The following is a 21935-nucleotide window of genomic DNA, read 5'->3' on the forward strand; positions in this document are numbered from 1 at the left end:
TGGCCACCCGAACGCCTGGACCTAGTGGCCTTGGAAGAAACACTGCAGTTCCGCTAGGAGGAGCAGTGACACAGGCCGACTTGCAGAATTTCCAGGAACTATTGTGGCAAGGAAAGCTAGTTAAGCGTTCGGTTTCGAGCTCCGCCCCATGACCGCAAGGAAACTGAAACCGAGAGCCGCGCGGTCAGTACCTCCGCCCGCACTGCGGTGCCTGGCAACCGCTGATATGCTTTCTGTCAGTACAGTTTGCGTCTTCGAGAATTCCTTACAGATGGAGTCAAACCTGTGCAGTCTTTGTGTTTGGTTTTTTTTTTTCTCCACTTAGCGTAATGCTTTTGAGATTAATCCCGTGTTTCATCAGTAGTGGGTCAGTCAGTAGTTATTGTTGAATGTTATTACGACAGATGAGTATACAGGGATTTAGCTGTTTATCCGTTCACCAATTCACGGACTTTTCAGTTCTTTCCAGTTTGGGGCTACGGTGAATAGAAGTGCTATGACTGTGAGCCAGTCGTGGAGTGGATTAAGTGTTTTCGTTTCTTGTGAGTAAATACCTAAAAATAGAATTGCTGTATCGTATGGTAAATACATGCATGAATATGATATAAGAAACCAGATCTTTCCAAGGTGCTATGCCGTTTTGCATTACCCCCAGCAATTTATGGGAGTGCCAGTCCCTCTATATCCTTGATGACATTTGGTATTGTCAGGCTTTGTAATTATAGCAGTTGCAGTGGTCTGTACGTGTGTCTTACTATGGTTTTAATTTCCATTTCCCTAATGCTTAATGATGTTAAGCATCTTTTCATATGCTTATTAGTGCTAATCTCTGTCTCTTACTTGAAGTGTCTATTCATATCTTTTGCCATTTATTAATTTGCTTAGTATCTCAAAGTTCTTTATATATATTACAGTACTTTATGTTATATATCAAGGCCTTTGTTAAATATGTTTTGAAATGTTTTCTGACAATCTGTGGCTTGTTTTTAAATTTTATTAAGTGTCTTTTGAAGAGCTGAAGTTTTTAATTTCAATGCAATTTATCCATTTTTCTCTTTTACATAGTTAATGCCTTTCTTTTGTCTTAAGAAATCTTTGCTTAACCCAAGGTTACAAAGATTTTCTTTTTTTTTTAAGATTTTATTTATTTATTTGACACAGAGAGAGAGATCACAAGTAGGCAGACAGGCAGGCAGAGGGAGAGGGAGAAGCAGGCTCCCCAGTGAGCACGGAACAGGATGTGGGGCTGGATCCCAGGACGCCGGTACCATTACCCCAGCGGAAGGCAGACACCCAACCGACTGATCCACCCAGGCGCCCCCAAGATTTTCTTATATGTTATCTTCTACAAGTTTTATAGTTTTAGGTCTTTGTTACATTTCAAATGAATTATTCTTTATGGTGCGAGGTAAGGATAGAGGTTCATTTTTGTCCTTACAGATTTCCAGTTGTTCTAGCTAGCCTTTCCCGATTGAATTGCCTTAGGGTCTTTATCAAAACTCTGTTGGCTATGTGTAATTGGATTTATTTCTGGACTAGTTTTTACCGTGTCCCCTCTATCTATATGTCTATTTTTACTCTTAAGACCACACTTGCCTTGATTACTGTAGATTATAATTAAGTCTCAAAATCACTTCATTCAAATGCTCCACCATTGTCTTTTCTTCGGTGTTGTTTTGACTATTATATTTGTTTGTTTGTTTTGGCTATTTTAGGTCCTTCCCATTTCCATATATATTTTAGGATAAATTAAATTTATCAATATCTACAAAACAGACTGCAGGGATTTGAAATTGCACTAAATTAAATCAGTTTCGGAAGAATTGACATGCTGGTAATATTGATTCTTGGATCCTTGAGCATATCTCTCCCCATTAATTTCTTTTTTAAGATTTATTTATTTGAGAGAGAGAGACACACACACACACACACACACGCAGGGGAGTGGGGGTAGTGCATAGAGAGTCTCAAGCCAACTCCTGGCTGAACCCAGAGCCAGATGAGGGCCTCCATCCCACGAGGCAGATGTCACAACCAGAGCCGAAACCAAGAGTCCAAGGCTTAACCCACTGTGCCACCAGGTGCCCTTCCCCATTAATTTAAAGCTTCTTTAATGTCTTTAAGCAGTATTTTCTAGTTTTCACTGTACAGTTTAATGTGTTCTGTTAAAATTATCCTTAAATACTTATCTTTTGATATTACAAATACTTTTTAAATTTCAACTTATGACTGTTGTTAATATATATAAGTAGTTAATTTTTATATATTGACCTTGAATCCTGAGACTTTATATTTACTTAATGCTTCTGGTAGGTTTTTGTTTTGTTTTGTTTTAGATCCCTTAGGATCTTCTGCAGAGAACGATGTAGTCTATAAATAAGATAGTTTTACTCCTTCCTTTCCAATCATTATGCCTTTTCGTTTTTTCTTTGCCCTCCTACATGGACTACTACTCTAGTACAATGTTGTACTAGAAGTGATGAGAGGCAACCTCGCCTTGTTACTAGTTTTAGTAGGAAAGCATTTAGTCTCTTACCATTTAAGTGTAAGGTTAGCTCTTTGTAGGTTCTATCAGGTTGAGGAAGTTTCCTTCTGGTCCTAGTTTGCTAAGAATATCACACATGAGTGGCTATTGCAATTGGTCAAATTTTTTTTCTGCCTTTATTGAGGTAATTATGTGATTTTTTTCTTTGCTTTATTACAGTGAGATATAATAGATTTTTTTAATTGTATTATGTTATGTTAGTCACCATACATCATTAGTTTTTGATGTAGTGTTCCATGATTCATTGTTTGCATGTAACAACCATACGTGCCCTCCTTAATACCCATCACCAGGCTAACCCATCCTCCCACCCCCCTCCCCTCTAGAACCCTGTTTGTTTTTCAGAGTCCATAGTCTCTCATGATATAATAGATTTTTAAGAGCATTTCTGGACTAAACTCCACTTGGCCACAAAGTATTATACTTTTTATATTTTGTTGGATATGTTTGATATGTTAAAATCTTGGAAAGGTTTTTTTGTGTTTCTGCTCATGAGAGATATTTGTACTTTTCTTTTCCTGTAATGTCTTTGTCTGGTTTTGACGTTAGAGTAATGCCAACATTGTACTTAATTGGGAAGTGTTTCCTCTTCCTGTGTTTTCCTTTTTCTTTTTTTAAAGATTTTATTTATTTTTTAAAGATTTTATTTATTCATTTGCCAGAGAGAGAGCACGGAAGAGAGAGAGAGAGAGACTACAAGCAGGGGGAGCAGCAGACTCCCTGCTGAGCAAGGAGCCTGATGCGGGACTCGATCCCAGGACCCCGGGATCATGACCTGAACCGAAGGCAGACGCTTAACCGACTGAGCCACCCAGGCAGCCCTAAAGATTTAAGATTTTATTTTTAAGTAATTTCTATACCCAACGTGGGGCTCAAACTCACAACACCATGATCAAGAGTTGCATGCTCTTCTGACTGAGCCAGCCAGGCACCCCTCTTCCTTTGTTTTCTGAAAGAGTATGTAAATAATTACCACACTAGGGGCGCCTGGGTGGCTCAGTCTGTTAGCGTCTGCCTTCTGCTCAGGTCATGATCCCAGCATCCTGGAATCAAGCCTGCATAGGCTCCCTGCTCAGCAGGGACTCTACTTCTCCCTCTCCCTCTGCTGCTCTCCTTGCTCATTCTCTCTCTCTCTCTCTCTGTTTCTCTGAAATAAATATATAAAATCTTAAAAAAAAAAAAGAAGTGCTACGCTGTCTTCCCTAAATATTTAGCATAGTTCATCCATTTGCATTAGAAAAATTTATGTTGGAGTTGAAAGGCCTGAAAAATACAACCTAAATCAAGTGCCTAGGGATCCCTGAGATTTAGAGCTTACCTTTTCCCTTAAAATTCAAATAGAATACATCTGGGCCTCCATTCCATTTATTATAGAAACCAGATGTGTCAAAAATAAATCTGAGGAGGGCGCCTGGGTGGCTCAGTTGGTTGCACGACTGCCTTCGGCTCAGGTCATGATCCTGGAGTCCGGGGATCGAGTCCCGCATCAGGCTCCAGTCCCACATCGGGCTCCCTGCTCAGCAGGGAGTCTGCTTCTCCCTCTGACCCTCTTCCCTCTCGTGCTCTCTATCTCTCATTCTCTCTCTCTCAAATAAATAAAATCTTTAAAAAATAAATAAATAAATAAATAAATCTGAGGATTCCCTGGGACTTGTGCTCCTACGGACCACCTCACATCCTAGTGTCCTTAGTGCATTCTCTATCTCTGTTCTGTCTGTACTCTGGTGATCCTGCCCTCTTTCCACATCACCACCCCGACACGGACTATATACCTCATGGTCTTTCCTTTCCAAAAGTGCCACCGGTACAAGGCTTCTCTGTATGGCTTGCCATAACAACAGGCATTTATAGAATAGCATACAGTTTAAAATTTAATATAAGATAGAACTGGTCTACAAAATTCCTTGGCCATTTACAGCCATATTTCTTTCTCTCCTTTAATTCATTCCGTAGCCATGTTTCTAAGACATATTTCATGTTATTCATTTTCTCCAACTACCAATAGACAGGAGTTCCTGGTTGGGCTCAGTGTTTAACCAAAATAATGATATATGCATTTAGAATAATTCTTGGAACACAGTATTGAGCATGAGTAATTATTCAATGAATTAACAAATCCTTTAACATTTAGATTTTTCAAATAAATTACTCAGCAGTTGGTTAAAATCAAAATTCTGGAGACATTCTAGAATATAAAATATACATTACATGCCTCCAAAACATTTGAATTATTTTTATTTTTTTCAAGCTTCAGTATATCTTTCATATTTGCAGTGTGTTTATTAGATATACAATATTTTTTAAAATATCTGTTAGCTTTTAATATTCAGCTTATTTTTAAATGATAATTATTGTTCAGGAATAATTCAGTAAAAAGCAAACATTCTGATAACAAATTTAGGGATCAAGAAATGTTGATTCATTTTAAAAAATTACTTTTTTTTAATCACTCTTGATTCATCATTTTATTGTTTATACCAACATGTGTCAACTAATTCTACCTAAAACCTATCAACCCTTTGTGCTACTTAGACCTAAGGAAGAACAGAAGAGTCGAAGAGAGGGCCTGAGGCTCTGAGGCCTCACTGAAACTCTCCAAATCACTGTTGCTCTGTGACTTTGACAGAGACAAATCCTCTGTTGCTGTTGATGGCTACTTGAAGGGCTTCCTCCACTTTTTCCATTGTAGAATATTTAGGAAGGTCCAGAATATTATGACAGGTCAGCGCTCTTGGGTAATCTGTTTCACTGAAAGTTTCAGGACAGCGAAATATGATTCCTGTTTCCTGTTTGCCTCTTACATGCAGCCTGTCACTTCCGCTAAGAAAAACTAGAAAGGAATAAATTTTGGTTAAGATATTTCATAGAAAGAGCAAAACGTAAAATGAAAAGGAAGAAATGAATCACTTCATTCAATAAATATTACTGAGTACCCTTGTGTCGAGAGAACCACACAGGGCCATGTGGAGCACAGAAAAATCATGACATCTGGTCTTGGTTCTCAGTGAGTTCATGCTCTAATTGGGGAAAACCACGTACATGAAAAGAGAAGAGCAAAATACACGGAAGTTTAATTTAGCTCAACTAGGAAGTCTGATGTGAAGAGGCTAACGAAGGCGGCATCTGGCTGGGGGAGCAGGGATACTACAGGCGTCACATCTGGCCAGTTAGTTCTCCAGGAAAGGAGTTGGGTAAGCTTTCAAGGCAGAGGGGGAAAGCCCAAGAAAAAGCCAGAGGTAGGAAGATGTAAGTAAATGCACTGAATACATAGACAGTGGAATCAGTGGGCTGAAGCAAAAGTTTCCCATTAAGAGAGAAGATGAAACAGGTAGTTTGGGCTTGTGGAGAAGTAGTTGAGGTTTGTGAAGTTGGAATTGTCCTCCAGTGTCCTCAGGAGCAAGAAAAATAGCAAGAAGAGGGCGCCTGGGTGGCTCAGTTGGTTAAGCGACTGCCTTCAGCTCAGGTCATGATCCTGGAGTCCCGGGATCGAGCCCCACATCGGGCTCCCTGCTCAGCAGGGAGTATGCTTCTCCCTCTGACCCTCTTCCCTCTCGTGCTCTCTATCTCTCATTTTCTCTCTCTCCAATAAATAAAATCTTTAAAAAAAAAATAGTAAGAAGATGTGTATCTCCAGAATGACTGAAAAATGGGACGGGCAGTGAGAGAATAAGTCATTAAATCTGCCCTAGGGAAACTTTACTGTTCCCACCAAGAGAAGTTCTTGTACCACAAGGCCACAGTTTAGTGGTTCAGAGACTTGGCTTTGGATCAGCCTGTTGGGTTCAGAATCTGTTTCTTATGCTCACCAGCTGTCTGAATATAGGCAAGCTACTAAATGTACCAAGCCTCTTTTCCTCAGATCTGAAATGAAGAAAAAAATAAGTGCCATACCTCAAAACATGGCTCTTAGGATAAAGGGAGGTAACAGATATGAAGTGGTCACTACAATGCCTGCCATAGAGTAAGCACACTTTATAAAGGCTGTTAGTATTATCATCAGTGGTCACTGCTATTAGTATTATAATCCTAATTCCATAGGACTTAGATAAATAAAGATAGGAATGTGAGAGTAAAGGCTTGATTAGGAGGCAACTAGTGGTATCTTTTTTATTATCTTTTTTTTTTTAATTGGGAAACCAGGCTTATATAAGAGAAAGAACATTGGCTTGGGAAGCCTGGCTTTGCTGTTGACACGTGTGACCTACTATTAATAATGATTTCATGGCGGAGTGCCCGACTGGCTCAGTCAGAAGAGCATGCTACTCTTGATCTTGGGGTTATGAGCTTAAGCCTTATGTTGGCTGTAGAGATTACTTAAATAAATAAACTTAAAAAAAAATTTAATAATGACTTCATGGCAAATATTTATCTTTTATTTTTTTAAAAGATTTTATTTATTTATTTGACAGAGAGAGACACAGCGAGACGGGGAACACAAGCAGGGGGAGTGGGAGAGGGAGAAGCAGGCTTCCCACAGAGCCCGGAGCCCAATGCGGGGCTCGATCCCAGGACCCTGGGATCACGACCTGAGTCAAAGGCAGACGCTTAACGACTGAGCCACCCAGGCGCCCCTGCAAATATTTATCTTTTAAAAAGATATATAATTATAGGGGCACCTGGGTGGCTCAGTTGGTTAAGCGTCTGCCTTAGGCTCTGGTCGTGATCCCAGAGTCCCGGCATCGAGCCCCGTGGCAGGTTCCCTGCTCAACGGGGAGCGTGGTTCTCCCTCTCCCTCTGCCTGCCGCTCCCCCTGCTTGTGTTCTTTCTTACTATCTAATAAATAAATGAAATCTTTAAAAAAAAAAAAGATATATAGTTATAAATCCATCTATTAGTAATACTTACAGAGGAATTTTCTCTTTTCCTCCAAGGTTAATTTGTGGAAAGCTTTCCAAAACATCAGTATAGTAGGATGTGATTTATGGTATCCTGGAGCATATTGTGAATTCTTGAGAAAAAGAGGGAGAAAAATGTTTTTTAGGGGGAATATACAGAAGTTGTTTGGAAGAAGTAGGGGCACTTTAGTTATCACCAACCTCTTCAAACTGTTTCCAGTCATAATCAGTACTTCCAACCACTGCTGTCATTAGTTCTTCAGGATGGAAAAGTTTAAGAAGTATTTCCTTGTCACAGACTTTATAAAATCCTCTCTGAAATTCCTCATAAACTGCCTTTACAGAGGTGTTGAAAATGTAATCAATGCATGCAGAAACATATTCTTTCCTTGAGGGAAGCAAAAAAAAAAAAAAAAGCCATAAAATACTTTGCCATTGACTAAAATTCTCTACTTTGCCCTTTTTACCATTTCTATTGAGAAAAAAATAAATTATTCAGAGGGAGGGGCACCTGGGTGGCTCAGTCTTTAAGCATCTGCCTTCAGCTCAGGTCAGGATCCCAGGGTCCTGGGATCAAGCCCCGCATCGGGCTCCCTGCTCTGCGGGAAGCCTGCTTCTCCCTCTCCCATTCCCCCTGCTTGTGTTCCCTCTCTCGCTGTGTCTCTCTCTGTTAAAAAAAAAATTCAGAGGGAAGTAAAAACCTGTGGTCAGCTGGAGGAAAGAACCTTGGAGTATGAAGCAGGACACTTTGTTCATTGCTGCCCTTTTCCTCCAAGAGAGATACTTTTAAAACACTCATCTGAGGGCGCCTGGGTGGCTCAGCCGGTTAAGCAGCCGCCTTTGGCTCAGGTCATGATCCCAGGGTCCTGGGATCGAGTCCTGCGTTGGGCTCCCTGCTGAGCAGGGAGCCTGCTTCTCCCTCTCCCTCTGCCTGCCTCTCTGCCTACTTGTTCTCTCTCTCTCTCTCTGTCAAATAAATAAATAAAATCTTTAAAAAAAAAAACACACTCATCTGAATATGTAATTCTCCAACTTAAAATCTTTCAAAGACCTTCTTTCCGTTGCCCTTAGGGTAACTTCCAAACTTCCCTGATCTGACTCCTGCCTGACTCCTGCCTGACACAGCAGCCTCTTCCCACTTGGCATTTGAATCTTTGACCGGGCCAGTCTTCAGCTCTGGGGGCTCCCTGTCTCTCTCACAGTTAGGCCATGGCATGCTGCCTTCTTTACGTGCTGACTTCTGTCAACCATCAGAGGTCCACAGCAACATGACTTCCTCAGGGTTGGTCCTCTGTTCCCCTCTCCCTCCTCTCTCATAACATGTGTCACCGTGTGGCAATGATTTCTGCAAAAGTCTGTCTTTTCCCCCCATGATGAATTTCCTGACGGCAGGGAGGAGCTGTTTCCACCATACAGCCACCAGAAACATGATAGCCTCCCACCCTTTGAGCAGCTTCATGGACCGTCCACTAGGACTGTCCTATCTGACCCCATTCTGCCACCCCCTGGAACCAGTGGTGTGCTGGTAAATGGTGAACCAGTTCTCTAAAGAGAAGAAAATGGAAGCGGACCCTCATTTGCAGCATTTGCCGGTTCTGTGGTGTAAATATTCCCACCACAGCTGATTTCATGCTACTAATACTTGAATAATAAACTCTCAACATTTTTGAAAATTTAACAGCTCTCACAAGCGGATGCCAGCTGGCTCCAGCATAACACTACTGTAAATCTCTTAATGAACTTTTATCACAGTGCTCCTCCTTATCTGACATCCTATTACATAATAATTTGTTTATATATGGTCTTTCTGCCCCACTGGAATTTAAGCTCCAGGTTTTGTCTGTCTGTTTCACGGCTGTATCTCTGACACCCGGAATAGGATCTGGTACAGAGGAAGGGCTCAAAAATAATTGTTAAATGAATAGTGAAAAGTTCTGCAAAGGAGATATTTAATCCTCACTCCTTTTTCCCCTTCTCTTACCCTGTAACCTTTTTATCTTTCTCAGAGATGAAGAGTTAAAATGATCACCTGAGAAGCTAAAATATATGTATAAATTATAGTGATAGCAAACATGTGTATTCATAGCAGATGTTCTGAGTCTCAAAACTTACTTGTTGGTTTGGTCCACAGGTACAGAGATCCCATTTGGAATTAAAGCAACATCTTTTTTGTCCCAGTGTATCTGTAACCAAAATATATTCAGGTACCAAACATGAAAGAAAGTCTGAATAATTCAACTGCAGGGGCCATGGGCAAGTTGCCCCATGATGGGCCACTTTAGCATGAAGATTGTTTCTGAGTTAAAAAGCAATCAAAAACCAGCAGAATCAGAAAAAAAGAAAACAAAATTTCAAAAACCTCCAGCAGATTCAGGAAAAGCTCTTTACTTCCCCCTCAACTGTCTAAAAAGAATTTAGATAGGGGTCCTGCTCCAGGAAGAGAGCTATCACCATAGGAATCTATAGTATACTCTGAACTAGGCATGCTGGGCAGAGAGGAACCTAGCAAGGCCTTTTTGATCAAAGTCCTCTATGTCCCATTGTTGCTGAGTGGCCCAGCAAACATTTGTTTACCAAACATTTGCTCTTTTTTCATCTTCCTGTAAATTGCATTTCTTCCCTCTGAAGTCCCAGGCCCCTACCTCCTTCTCCTTAGTTCAGAATGACATATATACCTCATTTTGCCTGTCTTTGAAATTTCCATGTCTGTATGGATTCCTTGTACATACAAAATTAAATTTGATATCCCACTGTTAATCTTTGTCATGTCAATTTGACTCTTGGTCCAACTAGAAGGACTTTGAAAGAATAAATTCTTCCTCCCCAACACAACCACAATACCATTATTGCCAGTACATTTTTCCCTATAACTATAAATAACTGGGAACTAAATAATTATTTATGTAGTTCAGCCCTTTAAAAACATATAAAAATTTAAAAACCTACCCTAGTATATGTTGTATATAGTCCTAAGCATTTAGTGGTTTACAGTGTTCACACCGATTGCATAATTGCTGTATTTCACTTTCTTTGAGAGTATGTAAACATGAGGTATCAAAGAAGCAGCAGGTGTGAGCAAAGTCATACAATACAGAAGTAAAATATGCTTCAAAAAAGGAATCCCAAGGGGGCAGGGAAGAAAATTTTTCTAAAAAGGAATCCCAGGGCGCCTGGGTGGCTCAGTTGGTTAAGCGACTGCCTTCGGCTCAGGTCATGATCCCGGAGTCCCAGGATCGAGTCCCACATCGGGCTCCCTGCTCTCAGCAGGGAGTCTGCTTCTCCCTCTGACCCTATCCCCTCTCATGTACTCTCTCTCTCTCATTCTCTCAAATAAATAAATAAAATCTTTAAAAATAAATAAATAAAAATAAAAAAATAAAAAGGAATCCCATATTTAAGGTAATACAATAAAAATTATTCTAAAAAACAGATGAAAGCTAAACTATAATCTGGCTTACATGGGTACTTACAGAAAAATATATGTAAAGTTCTTCTCCAATGTCATCAGCTTCATTATTTAGAACTTCTTGCAAATTCCTAATGAAAATTTTCATTTAAAAAGTAATATTTAATTAAAAAATTAAAATTAAAAATAAAAAGTTATATTTTTGGATCTTCTAACATTTCAAAAATAATAAACGTTCAGTAGAAAAAATCTTGGACAGTATAGAAATGTATAAAATGTCATGTCCTTACCTTCCCACTCCCTCTTCTTAGAGTTAACTTCTTTTTACAGTTTGGTTGGGCCACTGCTAATACATAGACACTGCTATGTCTTGACGGAAATTACAGAAAGGAGCCCCTTCCTGTAGACCAGTGATTCCCAATCAGGGGTGATTTTGTTCCCTAGAGAACATCTGGCAAAATCTGGAGACATCTTTGGTGGTTACAATTAGGGGGAAGGTCACTACCGGACATCTAGTGGGCAGCAGCCCCATTAGCTGTTAAACATCCTACAATGCCCAGATCAGCTTTCCACAACAAAGAATTATCTAGCCCCAAATCTCAGTGTGGCCAAGGTTGAGAAACCCTGTTCTCTAGACTGTCAGGGCATAACAGTGTAAATCTAGGCAGTTTATCCTTACACTAATAGTATTTGAGAAGAGAATCCTTTTCCCCAATCTGTTGCCAAATCTGTATTTTATGAAAAACTTTTTAACATTTGTCAGTCTGTAAGCAGAAAAAGGACGTCTCATTTTCATTTATATTTCCTCAAATACTAGGAAGGTTGAGCATATTTTCATTTTTTGATTAGCCAAATATATATATATATATATATATATATACACACACACACACCCTCAGCCATATAGATTTCTGTGTGATGACACACACACACACACACACACACACACACACACACACACACACACACACACACACACACACACATATATATTTATATTTATACATCAGCCGTACTAATCCTTTGTCTATCAAATCTGTTGCTAGTATTTTCCTCATGGGATATAGTTTGCCTTTTCACTTAGAACAAGTATTTTTCAATACTTAAAAAATAAAGTTGATGACTATAAATTGAATGAGGGGCACCTGGGTGGCTCCGTTGGTTAAATGCCTGCCTTTGGCTCGGGTCATGATCCTGGGGAGCCCCACATCGGGCTCCCTGCTCCACGGGGAGCCTGCTTCTCCCGCTCTGCCTGCTGCTTCCCCTGCTTGTGCGCTCTCTCTCTCTCTCTCTCTCTGTGTCAGATAAATAAATCAGTTCTTTAAAAAATTATTAAATGACTATGATTTATTAAAATAAATATAGCATGCATGATTCTCATTAAAAATATTGTGTATTGTTTCTGGGGCACCTGAGTGGCTCAGTGGTTAAGCATCCTACTCTTTTTTTTTTTTTTAAGATTTTTTTTATTTATTCCTTCCAGACACAGAGATAGATACAGAGAGAGAGAGAGCACGAGCAAGGGGAGAGGCAGAGGGAGAGGGAGAAGCAGACTCCCCGCGGAGCAGGGAGCCTGATGCGGGGCTCGATCCCAGGACCCTGGGATCATGACCTGAGCCGAAGGCAGACGCTCAACCATCTGAGCCACCCAGGCGCCCCCAGAAGGCTTCCTACTCTTAATTTCAGCTCAAGTCATGACCTCAGGGTCATGGGATTGAGCCCCACGTTAGACTCTGGGCTGAGTGTGAAGTCCGCTTGAGATTTTCTTTCTCCCTCTCCCTCTGCCCCTCTACCCGTGCTCTCTGTCTCTCTCTCTCTAAATGAATAAATAAAATCTTTCAAAAAAAAAAAAAGAATATTGTGTACCGTTTCCATCTAGATAAATTCAAGATATTAGGCCAGAGCACTGTTTGTTGTAGGTTGATCATTAGAAGAGCCTTTGGCAGGCGCCTGGGTGACTCAGATGGTTAAGCATCTGCCTCCAGCTCAGGTCATGATCCCAGGGTCCTGGGATCGAGTCCCGCATCAGGCTTCCTGCTCAGCGGGGAGCCTGCTTCTCCCTCTGCCTCTGCTTCTCTCTCTCTCTCATGAATAAATAAATAAAATCTTAAAAAAAGAGAGAGAGAAGAGCATTTGGCTTTTCTTTATTTTTGAAGGCATACTTTATTATTATAAGTCAGGCTAAAATTCAAATTCATCAGAAGAGTATATATTTATTGAAATTGAAGACCCTGTCTCTGTGTGTATGTGTGTGATTAACATCATTTGTTCCTGAATTACTGAGACTTAACTATAGCTCTGGAAAAACATTACTTACTTCCCTAGAAGAGGACTGAGTTCTTTTAAATCTTGCAATGATGGCTTTTGGTCCAGAAGTTTCTTAAACAGAGCCAGTGGAAAAGGAAGGTTGGTGACATTTGAGTTGTTTAGGGAGAGTCCACACAGTATTCCAAAAAGGAAATATCTCTTCTTCTCAAATTTAGGCTGGAAAAGGAAAAGAAAAAAAATCCCTAATGTATTAGAAGTAATCAAGAGTCCAAAGGGATAATGAGATTAGTAAAAATTTGTTTGGTTCCCTTTTCTAAAAGTCACAAATTAGAAACAAAGTGGGCTTCAGGAAAATAAAGTTTGAGCTTCCTATACAGGCTTTAATACAATTTAAATTTCTTCCATAAGTTAAAATATAAACAGTTCAGAATATTAAATAAATGAATTTACTTTTTGTTACTGACAACATATCTGGAATAAAAAAAAAATATATGCTCATATAGCCTTATAAGCCAAGGTTGTCATTATTTAATTTTATAGTCTTTGCCTTCAAATTCATGTAGAAAAGACACTGCAGAAGGAAGAGTACACTTTATCTGCACTTTCATTGTGCATCAGGCATGTCATGTGTGTCCCCTTCAGTGATACTGCCCTCAGCCTAGGTATGCTGACAGGGACAAGCATATAGGTCAGGGAAGGTGATGCTGTTGACCATGAAGGTGGGTGGAAGGAAGAAGGAAAGATGATGAAGCCTGATGAAACAGGCTTCACTCTTCTCTCTGTACTTTGTAGTCCCAGATGAGGAAAAACGCCACATCTTGCCAGGCCATCGCTACAGAGCAGCCAAGAGACCACTAGCCTGAAAATCCTAAATGCATTTTTTTAAAAATATTTATTTATTTATTTGTCAGAGAGAGAGAAAGAAAGAGCGCACAAGCTGGAGGAGCTGCAGGCAGAAGGAGAAGCAGACTCCCCGCTGACAGGGAACCCAGTGCGGGACTCCATCCCAGGACCCTGGGATCATGACCTGAGCTGAAGGTAGACGCTTAACCTACTGTGCCACCCAGGCATCTCTCTAAATGCATTTTTAACATTTATCCTCACAATCGCTGTAAGAAGTAAATAGGGCGGGGCACCTGGGTGGCTCAGTCGTTATGCGTCTGCCTTCGGCTCAGGTCATGGTCCCAGGGTCTTGGGATCGAGCCCAGCATCGGGATCCCCGCTCCGCGGGAAGCCCGCTTCTCCCTCTCCCACGCCCCCTGCTTGTGTTCCCTCTCTCACTGTGTCTCTCTCTGCCAAATAAATAAAATCTTTAAAAAGGGGCGCCCGGGTGGCTCAGTTGGTTAAGCAACTGCCTTCGGCTTGGGTCATGATCCTGGAGTCCCACGTCAGGCTCCCTGCTCAGCGGGGAGTCTGCTTCTCCCTCTGACCATCCTCCCTCTCATGCTCTGTCTCTCATTCTCTCTCTTGCAAATAAATAAAAAAAAAAAAATCTAATAAAAAAAAGAAGTAAATAGGGCAAGTAGATTAAGGCTATTACGTAAGTGGCCCAAAGTCATTCACCTGCTAACAGCAAGGCTGGCCCTGGAATAGAAATCTTAGAATTTATATAAAATTTTAGGAAATTCAAACTACTCCATAATGACAGAAATCAGATCAGTGGTTGTATGGTCATGGGACAGGAAGTGTGTGGAGGGTGGGATTAGAAAGGGGTATGAGGAAATTTGGAGGAATGATGAATATGTCATTATTTGGTTGTGGTGGTAGTTTCATGGGTATATGTGTAATCAAAACTTAACCAATTGGACATCAACATGGATGGGACTGGAGGAGATTATGCTAAGTGAAATAAGTCAAGCAGAGAAAGTCAATTACCATATGGTTTCACTTATTTGTGGAACATGAGGAATAACATGGAGGATATTAGGAGAAGGAAGGGGAAAAAGAAGGGAGGGAATCGGAGGGAGAGATGAACCATGAGAGACTATGGACTCTGAGAAACAAACTGAGGGTTCTAGAGGGGAGGGGGGTGGGGGGATGGGTTAGCCCGGTGATGGGTATTAAAGAGGGCACGTTCTGCGTGGAGCACTGGGTGTTATACACGAACAATGAATCATGGAACACTACATCAAAAACTAATGATGTATTGTATGGTGACTAACATAATAAAATTAAAAACAAAACAAAACAAACTTAACCAATTGGACACCTGATGTGTAGGTCATTGTATCTCAACTACACTTCATAAAAGCTGTTTAAAAATTTAACATGCATAGAAGCACCTGGGAATCTTATAGAATACATGCTCTGATCTGGGGTGGGACCTGAGATTCTGCTTTTCTAATAGCCCCCAAGTGATGCTCAAGCTGCTGCTCTGTGGACCTTATCTTGAGTAGCAAGGCTCTCTACATGACCTAATTTTACATTATTATCATGGTTTTCATGTTGCAAGTATATGGTATACTCTTTCTGTTCTGAAAAACTGTAAGAAAATAAAAGACTTACACTGACAGGAAACCACATGTAGGAACCCTCTTCGGGATACATGAACATTCCATATTCTGTCTTGGTCATCTCTTCAAATATACTGTAGAAGAACTCGGATATTACCCCGTGCCCCCGAGAACGAATTTCTTTAATAAATTCAGTCTGAGGAAAGAGAACACATTCACAGGCTCAGATTTAAAATACGATGCCTTGATCCTTGTGGAAAAGTTTCAAACCTCCTGCAATCATCAGAATTCCTGGAATCCCATACCCCTTCAATCCCACACTTCACTGCAATCTGTTCTCCCTCAATTTCCTGCTGAGCGGCAGACGTAGTGAACCCATTCACTGTCAGATTAGTGTGTGTGTGAGTCCTTTACACTGCCACATGAACCAAGTAAAGAGGGATTCTAGCAAGACTTAGCACTCACCAATTATGTTGACCAGAGTCTTGAACCACATTTTGATGTGCTTCAGGTCCCTGGTTCTTCTGCCTTACTGTCTATCTTCATCTCATCATTCAGACTTTACAACTTTGGCTCCAGTCAACAGCTATTTGGTTTCTCCTGCCTCTTCCCTCATTTTAACTTCTGATAAATTACCCTCCCAGTCCCCCTGGGTTTAGCACCTCTGAAGGAACCATCAGACCAGACTGCCCATAGCTCTTGTGTGGGAAGTCATTATGAACTGTCCTTTTCTTTTCCTTTCTTCAGTTCTACTATTATTTACCTTCAAATTTTATTTTATTTTTTAAAGACTTCAGTTTTAAGGAATCGGTACACCCAACATGGGGCTCGAACTCACAACACTGAGATCAAGAACTGCACATTCTACCCAACTGACTGAGCCAGCCAGGAGCCCCTTATTTATTTTTAAAAATATTTTTGAAAAAATTAATTTTTTTACAATACTTTCAACTTAAACATTATTCACACTGAACACATATGGCAACTTAACCTACCCAAGTATGAAGTTTAAGAAGCCAAAACTGTTCTAGCTTTGTTAAAAGTTATGCTGCAGGAACTGTCCTTCTCTAAATCTACCTTGGGTCTTTGTGGCCAATACTATCCCAGTTTTCTTCCTACCTCTCTAACTACTTTTCTGCTTCCTTTCCTGGCCAGTTTCTTTTTATCTTTTTATTTATTTATTTTTAAAGATTTTGTTTTTATTTATTATTTTTGAGAGGGAGAGAGTGCACACAGGGAGGGAGGGGCAGAGGGAGAGGGAGAAAGGGTCCTAAGCAGACTCCCCACTGAATGTGAAGCCTGATGCAGAGCTCGTTCCCATGACCCTGAGATCACAACCTGAGCCAAAATGAAGAGTTGGATGATTAGCCAGCTTTTTATTTTTTTTAAGATAAGCATCACTAAGCCCCACTAAGCATTCTCTTTCTCCTTTCTTTGCCTGGAAGATCTTAACTCTGCCACAGATCACCCAATTCCTTGGCCACAGACCATCATCTCATCTCCAGGGGCCCACCTTAACCTTCCATCTGGATATCCCAATAACAAATTAAGCTCACTTCCACTTTTCCAATTTCTGCTCACTTAAACCAGCAAGTCTGCTTTCACTGTGGTCAGGACCCACACATAATTGGCTTTGACAACCTTGCCTTGTTCCGAGTCTATATTTGGATTGGATCTACCTTGAAGTTCACCTTTCTACCTCTTTGTCATCTCCTGTGGGCAGAATAATTTTCTACTGATTTCCTCATAATCAAGATTTAAAAGAAAGTAGATACAGAAGGAAATATGCAACTACAAAGTCTGGCTTATAAAATAGGTTGTTTTCCATTTAGGTCCAGGGTGGGAAATACCCCTCTCTTGTCTGACTCCTACCCTCTAGGTTCTGGTTTCTTCTCTGAGAACCTAAGTCTCCCTCTCATGGCTGATACCAGGAAAATCCACTCCCTAGAAAATAGATACAGAAGGAAATATACAACTACAAAGTCTGGCTTATAAAGTAGTTTGTTTTCCATTTAGTCCCAGGGTGGGAAATACCCCCTCTCTTGTCTGAGTCCTACCCTCTAGGTTCTGGTTTCTTCTCTGAGAGCCTAAATCTCCCTCTCATGGCTGATACCAGGAAAATCCACTCCCTTCTGGACAAAGTCCAGCTTTTACCTAAAGAGTTACTCATTTTTCTATGGCATCAACAGGGCAAATGATCTGCAATAAACACAATAAACACCCTACAGGTACCCACAAAGGATAAAGTGAAAGATGACTAGAATTAGAACCAATATAGTAGATACTCTATGACTAAAACTAGAGCCAAAATGTAGGAAAAGTGTCTGTTCTACCTGCTGCTTGTTGATTGCGTTAATAGCTCAAATGCTTTACCCTCCTTGATCCACGTCTGTTAATGTGACTTTGCAGTTCCTCCCATTAAAGAGGCTGAGTATATTTCATCAGCCCTTAACTTGGGTTCAGCCAGGTAACTCTGCTTTGACTAAAGCAAGGTTAGTTGTGTGATTGGACTTGCTGTCTTTCTTATACCTCTGGCACTGCAGTGAGAAGAACATGCTTGCTGGTCCCAGGAAGATGAAAAGCACAGAAAACAGAGCCAAACTGCCCCAGCCAAGCTTAATCTAGCCCAGATCAGCCAGTTCCTAGCCAACTCCCAAACATGTAAACAAGTGCAGATAAAAAATCTACAAATCCACCCAAGTGAATTCAATCTAAATTAACAGATTCTTAGCTGAGTTTCAGATCGCTGTAATAAATTATTGTCATTTTAAGTCATTAAGCTTTGGGATGGTTCATTATGCAACAGTTTTGTAGCCATAGGTAACAAATAGTTTACACATAATCTCAGTATTCAATTAAACATCCCATAGCTTTTCTCTAAAGGGTAAGCAAGGAATTATTATTTTTTATTTATTAAGTAATCTCTTTGCCCAGTGTGGGGCTCGATCTCACAACCTCGAGATCAAGAGTCACACGCTGTACCAACTGAGCCAGCCAGACACCCTAGAATTCTGGAAACCATACAGCTGATAACTATAGTTGCAAAATCAGGCTCTTCCTTTGCTATATTATATAAATGTTTCCCTTTCACATTAGTACAAATGTCTGAAGAGACTTTTTACTGTACCACTAATACTTTACAGAGGTCAGTGTCTTCAGTTTGGCTTAACTGACGCAGAGCATCTTCAACTAGGTGACTTCGTCTGACTCTAAGGGTAAGTGTAGGGGATTTACTGTATTGCAGAATCACTTGCTCCCAATCCAGGTATTCTTTCTGTTTTAAGTCCTAAAAAAAGAGAAATATTTTAGGAATCTCATAGGAACACTAGGGAGTGTTTACTATTTCAAATAAATGTAGTCTGCATAGCATACACTTATGCTACTATTGCTATATATACTCAGATTATAATTATTTAAGAAAAAAAGGCATCATATCTACACTATACAATGGAAGATAAGGAGATCACAGGATCTGTGAAACCATGGCATCTAGGAATTATATACAGGGGAGTAGTCACCATGGAGGTACAGCTAAGTAATTACAAGCTATCTCGCTTGTAGTAAACATGATCCTTAAAGGCAATAGTGGTATTGAGTACGCTGAGCCATTCATCCACCATCAGTCTTTTTTTTTTTTTTTTAAGATTTTATTTATTTATTTGACAGAGAGAGAGACAGCCAGAGCAGGAACACAAGCAGGGGGAGTGGGAGAGGGAGAAGCAGGCTTCCCGCGGAGCAGGGAGCCCGATGTGGGGCTTGATCCCAGGACCTGGGATCATGACCTGAGCCGAAGGCAGACACATAACGACTGAGCCACCCAGGCGCCCCACCATCAGTCTTAAAAAGCAGAGTTTTAGCACCATAATCCTCAAGAATATAAGGGTAGTTTAGGAGCTCAAGGATGATGTTAAACGTTGGAAAAAGATCAGAGGAAAGACTTGCTGAGAGGAGATCCAACTCTTGTTCAAATAACTGTGGTCCATCCACCTGATTTGTAGGGGAGCTCCCTAAAAATATGCCACCGGCGGCCTCACTTTTTACCTGCTGCTCTCAGTCACTCTACACAGTACTTCCATTTAGCTTTTCTGAATTTTCAACATTTCCTTACACTCTAGTCCGGATCTTATTTCTGCTGAACCCCCTCGGATTAGAAATCTAGCGTTGGACTTACTAGCCTTGCTTTGAGCTTCAACACTTCTCTAGGGCTTCTGCTATATCCTAAGGACAAAAAGGAATATTACGACTCATAAACCGATGTAGATTTCTCTCTCTCTCTCTTTTTTTTTTTCTTTTTTAACCCATGTAGCTAGCTCTCTTTGGGACCTCTCCCGTAAATATTGGCAACAGGCAGGTGGATAATAGCTACCCTGTCCCAGGTTTCAAGGCTGGGTGTGGTTGCCCAGAGCAGCACTCTGTGAGCCTCTCAGAGGAGTGTGCATGGGACTCTGGGCTTGGGAAAGCCTGCCCCAGATCTCCGCTGCTACTATATCCTGAGAAATCATACGTGATTCCACGAGACTCTTCTGGTTTTTCCCGAAGAAGTTGATTGTAAAGTTCCAGGTTGGTAGGGAGGTGGAGCTGGTGCCATTTCTGGTCCTTCCTGATTATAGGTCATCTCCTCTGGTGGCCCAGGAGCCTGCAGCTCTGGGACACTTCAGCAATACTGACTGCTGAGCAGCACGACCTGTGGCTCAGAGTGACAGGGAGTGGCCAGCAATATCCTCCACTGACTATAGCAGGGAGAGGTATATGTGGCCTGCTGTAGCCCCAGCCTTCTTTCACCTAACCAAGAATTAGGCAGGAAACCTGCATTTTATCTTATTTTCCAGTTCCTCTACTCCGATTCTCCATGTATTGGTTTCCCCTTCCTACATTGATGTGTGTGAGTTGATAATATAGTTTGGAGTTCACGGTTTTGACTATGGCCATCCTCTCTCCTTTGGAGGTCAGGATGGTGGAGTCTCCTTTCTAGTTTCACCCATGACGACTACCACTGAGAGTTTTCTTGTACTCAATCAAACCTTTCTAGATCCTTCATGATACGCAGTCTTCCTGGTTCCACCATGCACATAGCCCTCACTAACCCCTCACTAAGAGTAGATCTGCTACACAGAACATTGCTGTAGAAGAAAATACCACAGAGGGAAGGACTCGTTTAAAGGAAACATAATCTCTCCTGTTACCAGGGATGTTAGGAAAATTTAAAAAGAGGTGGTTGGGAAACGAAGAGATGACCAATTCAAATCTTGTAAACATGCCAATGACAGACACTAATAATAGGAACAAGAGGGAAAGTCTTTATCTATGGAATGCTTTTAGCAGGATGTACCTTGTCCATCCAGGTTGCTTATGTAAACAAAGCTGGGATTTATGGATTTATGGGGCATGGATCATCGGGAAATGTCACATGAGCTGTATATAATAGAGTATCAAGGAAATGTTTTATAATTGAGGCGGCTCCTTTTCTGCATGTGATGTCCCAGACTTCTCCACGTTTCACCTAGATGGCCTGCATCCTTTAAATTATTAATAAAAGTAATGGGTATGCCTTCTGAGTCCTGTGAGTTTTTAAAGAATAAATAGATAGGAACCTTTTCTGAGGAATAACCTAGACAGGCCTCAGCAATCAAAACATGTTTGGAAAATCTTTAGCACAACATCTGGGAGTGGGGTGAGCACTCAAATACTTGAGAACTAACGATGCTGGTGGTAAGAGAGACGCAATAGCATGTAACTGTTATGTGGGAATAATACGAACTACCCGATAAGAAGCAAAAGGAAGGGAGTAAAGGGAAAATAGAATAAACTCACTGATTGACTCCTAGGCATTATTTCAGAATAAAAAAATATCAGATGGAGCTTACATATCAAGCTCCAAGCTCTTAAGAAGATTTGAAATACAAACACTAAGATCACGGTAGTAACTAAAATTGGATAGAGAAGGAGAGGGAAGGGAGAGAGAAAGAGCAGTTACTAGATCATTTCAGTATTTGCTCATAGAAGGAAAACACTGGATATTATCTAAAGAAAGTGAAGACTTAGACATTATATAATAACGAGAAAAGCAAATTAAAATTAGCCAAAATATCATGATTAACCTGTTGAATTGGAAAAGAGCACAAAGCTTGATAACACTCTGCATTGATTATAGTGTGCATATTGCTGGTAGTAACATAAATTGGTACAACCTCTACGTATAGTGATTTGGCAACATTTAATAAATAAAGAAAAAGGATTAAGCATCATTCTACTTTCCTATATGAATGTAGCCAAATGGCCCGTGTTGATGAGGAAAAGTTCTTTACAGAATTCAGTTAATAACTCTGGAAGGAACGATAAGATTAGAAATAACGTCATTTTGCAAACCTCAACTAAAACAATGAATAGAATTATTAAATAAAATGTTGATGGGAAGCATTACGATAGAA

The 21935-nt window shown here is 40.6% G+C and overlaps 1 protein-coding gene across 2 annotated transcripts in view; it reads right to left on the minus strand.

Moving 5' to 3' along the window:
• Positions 1-1905: 1905 nt before the first annotated feature.
• The window catches only part of HERC6 (HECT and RLD domain containing E3 ubiquitin protein ligase family member 6), a 59602-nt gene continuing 39572 nt past the window's right edge, over positions 1906-21935 (minus strand). For both annotated transcript variants that reach the window (XM_028117747.2, XM_028117746.2), the window contains 8 exons: positions 18635-18793; positions 15560-15703; positions 13104-13270; positions 10851-10917; positions 9493-9563; positions 7582-7768; positions 7391-7493; positions 1906-5375 (listed from right to left, as the gene is read on the minus strand). In XM_028117747.2, coding sequence (XP_027973548.2) covers positions 5146-5375; positions 7391-7493; positions 7582-7768; positions 9493-9563; positions 10851-10917; positions 13104-13270; positions 15560-15703; positions 18635-18793 — 1128 coding nt within the window. In that variant the 3' untranslated portion in view covers positions 1906-5145. The remainder of the gene's footprint in view (positions 5376-7390; positions 7494-7581; positions 7769-9492; positions 9564-10850; positions 10918-13103; positions 13271-15559; positions 15704-18634; positions 18794-21935) is intronic.

This window comes from Eumetopias jubatus, unplaced genomic scaffold, assembly GCF_037043125.1.
Source record: "Eumetopias jubatus isolate StellerSeaLion01/CBP00866 unplaced genomic scaffold, mEumJub1_p1.0 scaffold_2, whole genome shotgun sequence".
In the NCBI taxonomy this organism is placed as follows: Eukaryota; Metazoa; Chordata; class Mammalia; order Carnivora; family Otariidae; genus Eumetopias; species Eumetopias jubatus.